We start from the raw sequence: 7,976 nt of genomic DNA, 5'->3' as shown, positions 1-7,976 counted from the left end.
GGCAACAACGCGGAGGAGAGGAGGAAATAAAATAAAATAAAAACAAAATTTGTTTTGTGAACGTCACGAAACAGCGGGAAGGACACTTCGAATCCGCATAGCCCGCCTTATGGCTGCGTCTCTCGCGGCGGCCGGAGGCCCGCGTGTATGGGCACACGCCATGAGCGAGCTATCATGCATCGCGGTTCGTATTTGTAATTTACTTTTCATCTTTAGGATAATGTAGCGGCTGATTATGTGGGCCCTCATTTCTATCTTGCTCACATAATTGAGCCACCACTTTCGCCTCTCCTTCCTCTTGTTACAACCTTTATATGAAGCTCCTCCCCAAGAAACCTCTCCTGAAATTAGGGTGTCAACTTTCCTCAATCCATTTTTTTTTTACTTAATTAAATGGACTAAAAAATAAAAAAATTAGTTTTACATATTTATTATTAACCATTTATTAAGTGGCACGTAATACGATACTTATTCTTTCGTGCCCGATTATTGATTATCGCATAACTCTCAAGGTAGTCTTAGAATACTAAAATAGGTGAAGAACCCAAGCAAGAAGATATTTGAGAAATGATATTGTGAAGAAGAATTGAAGATTATAGTCTAGATAAAAGTTTAGAACTCAAAAACTCTAGTAATTCTTTTTTAACCATACCAATCATTGATTTCGATGAAAAATATTAGAGCATTAGATTTCAATAATATCTTCAAAATCATCATAGAAATGCTTTAAAATATCTTTGAAACCATTCCAAAAATTTCACCTTTTTTAAGTTTTGAATCAATTTAAATCTTGAAAAAAAGGTTTGAAGTGTTATGTACAATTTGGTAACAATGTCACATCACTAAATTACAATGGTCGGTCATGTTTTATATTGCTTGATTGATTATCCAAAATGTTGCAAGGCAGGTTTATAAAACATGATTAATTATCTAGAATATTGTGTGGTAAGTTTATTAAGCATGATCAAATTTTATAAAATTACATAGTCAATAAAATAATTGATCATTAGTCCATGAGAATTCAAAAAAAAAAAAAAAAAAAGATTTGTTGGAGGCCATTGATTGATCATTGGAAAGTTCTTGCTCAATCATGGCCAATGAACATTTTTTTATTACTTTGTCTTCAACGTTTTAAAATGGCTAGTTTTACTTTCTAACGAATACGTAGGGGTGCTAGGCACGTCCCAAGCATGAAATAACTTGCAAATCCTATGTGTTCACGAAAGCAAAGATCCTTGAGTGAAATCTTAAAAGATAGAAGTTTTAGGCTCATTTTTTGAAAATCTTTCAACCTCTCTATTAACTTTTCATTATTTCCATTCGAGTTAAAACTCCAATTCATATGCTAGCTTATGCTTAATGATTTGAGAGTATTAGATTTACCATATGGTGTGGTTTGGTTATCTATAAAGTTGCAAGTTTTAATTTTCTTTTTTCTTTTATGATCTCATTCTAAAGGTTTCTAGTTACTAGAACTAGAGATTGGGCAATCTCAAGTCGTGAATCTAGAGTGACGGTTGTCTAAAGCTGAAATCTAGAGGGAATGGTTGTTAGAATCAGAGTAAAGCCTTTATAAAAGAAAATCTCTTACAAAGAGATTTTAGATGTGCTATTGGAGATTGCATCGGTTAGGACCAAGGGAGCCTTGAATCCTTTTAAATTTCACTAGAAATATCTGTGCACTTTTCCAAAGAAAGAGTTTTTGAGCTATGATTATCACTAGGAGAACACTGACAACACAACATATTTACATTGTGGTGGTTGTTCACCATAGGTTGACTCCTTTATGGCTTTTGATGATAACAAAACTTAATAGATCTAATGATTTAAAAAATCAAGTATTCTAGATACTTTACCTTTAAAAATCAATGCATATCAAAGTCTAAAGCTTCAAAATTATCAAACCTACTCAAGCCTACTCAAAGGTCACAAATGTAAGAGAGAATTCCTAAACTCTCTTCTTTGAGTACAATAGTGAATAAACTTAATCACAAATGTAAGAGAGAATTCATAAATTCCTTTATTTGAGTACGATAGTGAAAATGAAGTTTTAGGTCATACATTGTATGAAAATATGTTTAGGAATATCATAAACATCCCAAATAACATGTTAAGAGCGCTTAGACAGAATCATTTTCATACTTTAAAGTCAACTTAGTTGAATTGGCACTAGAATGGTCGATCAACCTTCGTCAATGATCGATCATCTAGAAGTATGCAAGCCAAAATTATAAAGCATAATCAATCAACAATAGACGATCGATCGATCCAGAACATGGCCATATCATGCTATAAAACATGATCGATCAACTCATTTGGATTGATCAATCAATACTGTCCAGGCAAGAAAATTTTACATGAGATGATTGATCATCTCACATGATTGATCAATCAGACAAAATCTTTCTAGTCGGGTACTTAAAATATGATCGATCATATTTGCATTACACAGCCAAAGAAAATTCTGATTGATCGATCATCCCCTTGCAATGATCGATCAACTTAACTTGTGAGGATCAACGGTAACATATTGATTGATCAATCCATAGATCAATAAGTCATATTCTAACAGAAAAGTCCCTAGTAATCCTCATCCCAAGGATTTATTTTTTAGCACCCAAATCCTTCATTGCAAACTTCTTGGACAACTCCCTTTTAAATTTTTCAATTTTTTGTTTGCAAGCACCGGTTATTAACATGTCATCAACATATAGCAGTAGAATGATGTAGGAGTCATCAAGTTTCTTCACATAACAACAATGATCTGCCTGACACCTCAAGAAATCATTACTATTCATAAAGGTGTCCAACTTTTCATATCATTGTCTTGGAGCTTGTTTAAAACCATACAAGCACTTTTGAAATTTGCACACCATTTTCTCCTTTCCTTGTACTTTGAAATTTTGTGGTTGCGTCATGTAAATTTCTTCATCCAAATCACCATGAAGAAATGTTGTCTTTACATCTATCTGATCTAAGTGCAAATATTCATTTGCCACCAGTCCAAACATTGTTATAATAGTAGTCAATTTCACAACTAGAGAGAAATTTCAGTGTAGTAAATGCTTCTTTTTGTTGAAAGCACTTTACCAACAGTCTCGCTTTGTACCACTTGTTGCTCTCATATTCGTCTTTTATTCAGTACACCCATTTATTCTGCAAAGCTTTCTTACCTTTTAGTAACTCGGTCAGCTGCCATGTCTGATTGGATAACAATGAATCCATCTCGTCCTTCATGGACGGCTCCCACTTGGTTGATTCATCAACTTACAGGGCTTTCTCGTAACTCTCTAGTCCACCTTTATCAGTTAATAACATATAATTCAGTGCAGGGGAGTATTTTTATGGTGGTCTGCTAGTTCTGGCATATCTCTTGAGTTTAGTCACAGGAATGTCCTGATTTATTTCTGGGGGTATGTTTTCTTGGTATTCCTGAGAGATATTTTCTATCTTTCTACTCACTAATCCATATGAGACTATTCCTTAACATTCACCCTCATGTGTAGGCCTTCTTTTGTGGCTCTACATATGGATAATTTGGGTGGACGACCATATTTAAGTACCTGCTCTGATACCATGTGAAGTTGGGTCCACTGCCCATCCCAAAATTATTAGCTATGTTAGGAAACTTCTTTCAAACTAATAAATTCAATATTTTTCTACTCACTAATCCATGTGGGATTATTCCTTAACACGATATATAATACATGTAAACATAGAGAGCACACCTATGATAAATGTAAGAATCCTCCACTGCCAATTTATGCTACTGGCCACATGACTTGTGGCCATCTGCCAAAAACTCATAGGTACTAACGGGTAAGCATACCACCTGCATGAAAGAAAGACTTTCCGATTGATGCACTCCTTCATCTAAACCGTTCTATCCATCAGATGTTATGTTCGGGTTAACGGGTCATTGTGGCCTTAATCACTGACAGGGGTGAATGTCAACCTCCAGAAGCGGCGCCCCACAACAGACTCCATTAAAAGCTTCCCACCAAGGGAGCTTCCTGACTTAAAATCACTCGTTTATAGCAAAGCAGCAGCCAGCAAGAAGTTTCCCCTACTGGACCTCTTCATTCATCGGAGTAACTATTCGGAGCAATGCACCCAGTACCTCGGCGTGCTTCTTTAATGGAGGCTCCGTTTTCATTATTTCAGCTGACTTCAGGCGAACGTACCTTGCTCGTCCCTTTCTAAAAAAACCAATGAGACGGGGAGTACCGAGTAGCCTCCCTCACCGTACCAGTAGCCTTACGAGTTTTTACAATTTCGTTATTTGTGAATTGAGAAGCTAGGATGAAATTCAAAGAATTGAAGACCAGAAAATTAGCTATGTCCTGTATGAAATCTTTTATGTATCTTTTCATATCTTCGCAGAAACGTCACAAGATGAGTACCTGAAAGAAAAGGCGTTGTACTCCTACGACTGATCCCTAGGGTTGGCCATATGAGGTAACTTCATGATCGGCAGACTTCTTCAAGTGCTTGAAGACGGAAAGACAGACAGAAGAGAGAGAGAGAGCAAATAAGACAACCCGAAAAGTTACACTCGAAACTGAAATCTTCATAAAATTGATGGGTCATCTATAAAGATAGAAGATCTCGTGATCTCATCCCTCTCTCCCTCTTTCTCTCTCTCTCTCTCTATCTCTCTCTCTCTCCAGATAAAATAAGACAGACTGGAACTGAGATCCTTTCTGGCTTCCTCTCTTTCTCTGTTTTCGGTTTCACTGTTCATTCTGTAATAGAAGAATACATCGCTTTTCGAGTGGCAGAGGGAGTAAAAGAGAACAAGAAAAAAGGGGTGTGAGTAGGGCGGAAAGTTGAAAAAGGGAATGAGGGAGCCTCAGGGTGAATTTAAGACGAGGGACGGATTGAAGGGCGGCTTCTGGAACATAAGTGATCACCTTTTTGTCTGTAAACACCAAAAAATGAAAAGAAATGGATTTCCATCCTACTGACAGAGTTACGATCGAAAAGTTTTGGACAACTGATACTGTCAGACATCTCATACTTTGTTTCTGTTTACACTTTCTGTCTCGCGCAACCCAGTGACGCCCGCTGCCAGCTCCTTGTTTGTCCTGCACCAACGAGGCGAATCAGGAAAAAAATCGGCTAAACAAAGATTAAGAAGATCATTAGCTCATTTGGGTCTCTCTCTTATGAAGGATTCGCTTAAAGATTACCCATGAGACTTTCAACTGCGTACTGTTATAAAGACAAAGATTATGCTCACGATCACGGTAAGGAGAAGCAAAAAACAAATTCTGAGGGGAGGGAATTGAATGATTATGGCAGCAGCAGTGGGAAAGCGCATGAATGATGAGCTCTTGATGATGCTCCATGGATCAGCCAGCTCATGGCTGTTTTACACCGCCGGTTTTCATAATCTGCCCCTGGATCCTAAGCCCAATATTAAGATGCTAGGATTTTGTAGGTGAAAAAAAACAGGGAGAGCCTAGGTTCGATGTGAAAAGGTGGATGCCTGAGTAGCATTTGGAAATGACAGGAAGCAAACATTCCTATGAGATGAGACTTTGAGAGAGAATTAGCCCATCATCTTCTCACATTCATTCATTCAGGTCATCTCTTTCTTCTCAGCATCTCTCTTTCGTCAACTTTCTCTACTTCTCTCTCTCTGTCTCTCTCTTATTAATCATCATTTCTTTCAATCCTTTTCGCCGCAGCAATTCCACTGCAACCTTCCCTTTCTAATCCCTTTTTTTGTCTCCTTCCCTGTTTTATGCTTCACTCTGTCAACTTCAGTCCTTCTCTACCAGATATTCCTCTGATTTTCTCTCTCTCTCTCTCTCTCTCTCTCCATAATCTCCATGTGATCGTCACCTTCATATACTACTCTCATGAGGCTCTCCTGTTGTTTCTCCCAATCCCATTGCCCTCTTGTTCATCTTGTTCGAGTTACACCTCACTCTGAATGGAGCAACACCATGTACAGGATCGAATCCAGGTCCACGAAGATGGCAACAGCAGCAGCAGTGGCAAAAGCAGCTTCCTGTGTAGGCAATTTAGTACCAGATGGATTCCTACTTCAGACCAGGTTAGAATACTGAAGGATCTTTACTACAGCAGCGGGATTAGATCTCCGAGTGCCGAACAGATACAGAGGATATCGGCCAGATTGAGGCAGTACGGCAAGATCGAAGCGAAGAACGTCTTCTACTGGTTCCAGAATCACAAAGCTAGGGAGAGGCAGAAGAAAAGGCTAACGGCTGATATCACCATGCAGAAGGGCGGCTGGAAAACAGAGGATTCTGTTCACAAGTATTCCACTGTGACTACTGGTGAAGTATCTGATGCTTCCTGTGTCTTTTTCGTAACTGTGATCTTTATGGAAACACTCATGGAGTTTCTTAGCTTAATTAATTGGCTTTTAGGATCTTTAAGAAGAAACACAGATAGAATCTAATTCTTGGGTCTTGATATTTTGCAGGTTTTCCTACTTCCTCATCGTCGTCTTCCTCTCCAGGTATGCTTGGCTGGGCGCCCACACTCACGGAGAAGAGCTTCCGAGTAAGTTATGAACCTAGTGAAAGCTTTCTCTTCAGTATACTTCTTAAGCACAACCGTTTTACAGAAATCCCAAATACAGCAACTGACGAATCTATGTCCCTAAACGATCTAGATTTACTACATTAAAATGTTTCCTAAAAGTTTAGGTGAGAAATACAGCAGAGACTCATAGTCAGTGAACTACTCAAAACGTTTAATGATCTTTACGGTATCAACCTGACATTCTCTCGGTAGAAAAGAACAAGCCAGGATCCTTAAAAACTGCTCAAGGAATCTCGATCTTCCTTTTCCGTGTGGCTTTGTAGTTTATCCATTCTCCCACCTATCCTTTTTCATTCTATCATACCAGACATGCCTCCATCTCCTCTCAAACTAAAGAAGAAAAGCAGAATGACAATCTTTCACATCATTCAGAAGAATCTCCATCTCCCTTGCAAGTTACATCATCTGTACTTCTGTCAGAAGAGAATTCTGCAAACTAATTAAATCTCAGATATTTGTTTTAAGTCTTTTTCTTTTTCTTCAGGGCTGTTCGATCTCTGGTGCGGGCGGAGACGTAAACTTGGGTAACCACTACGGCTGCGTCGATCTCGAATCTTCTCCGGCTTCCGACAGTTGGGAAACAAGAAATTTTACGGGGAGCAGGAGGAGAGAAGAGACGCCCGACATCGAAACGCTTCAGCTCTTTCCCATGCATAGAGAAGAGAAGAGTGTGAGCGCCGGCGTCTTCTGCGGTGGGAAGTCTGAGGGGTACTTCCATGGCTTGTTCACGAACGAGGGAGAGGAGGCGGGAAACTGTTCCACGTCGCTGGGGCTTAGCCTGGGTGGGCCCACAAATCCACGTCCTCTCACGTGAGATTGTTTTTGGTTCTGTACTTTGGATTCTGATCGGTGGATCAAGGTTTTGTAATGGTTCTTGTCTTGTTGAGGTCTACCTCAGGGTCTTTTAAGCGCTTGACACGTGCGTGGTCATACAAAACGTTAAATAGAATTATCATTATATAATAGCCAAAAAAAACCTTTTTTATTATTAGTTGATGTGTTTTAAGGTGTGCATTTACTGAGAAGAAATAATTTTTTTAAATAAAAAATTAATCTTTTATTCAAAATTTTCAGGCGTATGTGCCAGATTTATAGTAGTTCACTATCCTCACGGATTTTTAGTTAACTTCCAAGGTCTTTGCACTTCAAAGTTAATTCACAATATTTAACTACTAAATAACATCTATAATAGGAAACCATAAACGTCTAAATTACTAAAAAAACCCGCACGAACAAAGATTTATGGTCAACAACAACATGATACAAGCAAGTAGATCCACAGGAATGTTTTCTTTGCTTTACAATTATAGCACAAAAAGCCTGTTAGTAGGCAAATATTAAAATAATTAAAACACAAAAATATAAGCAACTCAAATTCAATCTCAAAGATGGTTTCA

General features: G+C 38.2%; 1 protein-coding gene across 1 annotated transcript; it reads left to right on the top strand.

Moving 5' to 3' along the window:
• Positions 1 to 5,941: 5,941 nt before the first annotated feature.
• Positions 5,942 to 7,393, top strand: LOC137939447 (protein WUSCHEL-like). The gene is made up of 3 exons (XM_068784713.1): positions 5,942 to 6,308; positions 6,458 to 6,537; positions 7,064 to 7,393. Exons 1-3 carry the CDS (start codon positions 5,942 to 5,944, stop codon positions 7,391 to 7,393), a joined length of 777 nt encoding a protein of 258 aa, XP_068640814.1.
• Positions 7,394 to 7,976: the final 583 nt, after the last annotated feature.

This window comes from Aristolochia californica, unplaced genomic scaffold (genome assembly GCF_029961685.1).
Source record: "Aristolochia californica isolate CCGP_79_NKW_82.1479 unplaced genomic scaffold, dmAriCali1.0.hap1 SCAF_8, whole genome shotgun sequence".
Lineage (NCBI taxonomy): Eukaryota > Viridiplantae > Streptophyta > Magnoliopsida > Piperales > Aristolochiaceae > Aristolochia > Aristolochia californica.
Note: the sequence above shows the minus strand (reverse complement) of the source record. Positions and strands in the feature narration are given on the sequence as shown.

Bases quoted from the DNA above. Each gene is read 5' to 3' on its own strand.
- LOC137939447 (XM_068784713.1), top strand. From the start codon at position 5,942: ATGGAGCAACACCATGTACAGGATCGAATCCAGGTCCACGAAGATGGC. The intron at 6,309-6,457 runs GTGAAGTATCTG...GATATTTTGCAG, and splicing joins GTATTCCACTGTGACTACTG to GTTTTCCTACTTCCTCATCG. The intron at 6,538-7,063 runs GTAAGTTATGAA...CTTTTTCTTCAG, and splicing joins TCACGGAGAAGAGCTTCCGA to GGCTGTTCGATCTCTGGTGC.